Raw genomic sequence first — 1,219 nt, forward strand, 5'->3', positions numbered from 1 at the left:
GACGTCGTTGTAGAGGTCGTCGTAGTCGTCGTCGTCGCCGTAGTACTGGTCGACGTCCTGCACGGCGGAGATGGCCTCCTTCCGGTGGAAGGAGCCGTCCCCGTCGGGATCCATGGCGGCGGCGGCGGGGGCGGGGGAGGCGGAGCAAACCCTAGGGGCTGGATCTGGTGGGAGCGCGCCGAGGTGGAGGGGGGAAACGAAATAAGCTGGAGACTGGGTCTGGCTGGTGCTCGGATTTGGATTTGGAGGGTGTGTGCGCGTGCGCCTCGTCCCGGGTCAGGACCGGAGAGGATGGCAGGTGGGGCCCGCGCGGTGAGCGCGGGATGGTTCCGGTGAGGTCAGGCGGTGGGACGTGGCGGGCTGGCAGTGGACGGGTGGGCTTGACAAATCTTTGGGCCCTCTCTCTCTCTCTCTGAAAGGCCGGTGCCTTCGAGGAGTTGAGGGATGGAATTTTCTATACGACTTTCACAGAGATATAGGATAGGTTTTTTTATAGGGAAATGCTAATACTATTATCGAATCTGATTCCAAGTCCTTGTACAATGCAAGATGCTTAGCCGATGCTTGGTAAAATAAATCAGTTTTTTTAAAAACTAGTGCTTATTTGTATACTATATAGATGTTTAATTAAGCACCCCTCCTATAGAGATAAGCATTGGTGCTCGAGAAAAACTCAGTTTATTTTACCAAACACCTCCTCTAAGCATCTTGCATTGTACAAGGCCTAAGGCGGCTAGGGTTTGCCGATTCACCGTCGCCCGTCTCGGAGGCGGCTGCACGGTTGTCGGCGTTGATTTCCAAGGACGATGCCCTTCATTATCGTGTTTCGTTTCTACCTCTGTACTACGGATTACTTGTCGCCTATGCACCAAGGCGCCGAGAGTAGATTTGTTTTTTCCCGCTTCCTTGTGTTTAACCAGTTGAGCATGTCTTTGTGAGGTTTGATGTTGCGTGTGGAGGATTGTGATTTAGCCTAGATGGGTGTGCGTTGGATCTAGTGAGGTAGTAAGGTGTTGTGTTGCTCTTATTCTTTTTGGTTGGAGCTTTTTCTTCTTCGGTGAATTGTTCGCGGATCAATGTAACACTTAGGGTCTATTCAGTAGCTCCTCAACTCCTGCAAATCCTCGAATCCCACTTCTCGTTTCCACCGCCAGCTTCCGATGGGAGCCCTAGCGGTCAAAAATAGTTCGGCTCATCGCTCCAGCTTCTCGTACGCTCC

The 1,219-nt window shown here is 52.4% G+C and overlaps 1 protein-coding gene across 1 annotated transcript in view; it reads right to left on the reverse strand.

Annotated features, from left to right (window-relative positions):
* The window catches only part of LOC119299633 (glycine-rich cell wall structural protein 1.8-like), a 4,969-nt gene extending 4,762 nt beyond the window's left edge, over window positions 1–207 (reverse strand). The window contains exon 1 of the mRNA XM_037576808.1: window positions 4–207. Within this exon, the coding sequence (XP_037432705.1) occupies window positions 4–114 (111 nt within the window). The 5' untranslated portion in view covers window positions 115–207. The remainder of the gene's footprint in view (window positions 1–3) is intronic.
* Between the last annotated feature and the right edge of the window lie 1,012 nt (window positions 208–1,219).

Source organism: Triticum dicoccoides, chromosome 5A (assembly GCF_002162155.2).
Source record: "Triticum dicoccoides isolate Atlit2015 ecotype Zavitan chromosome 5A, WEW_v2.0, whole genome shotgun sequence".
NCBI lineage: Eukaryota > Viridiplantae > Streptophyta > Magnoliopsida > Poales > Poaceae > Triticum > Triticum dicoccoides.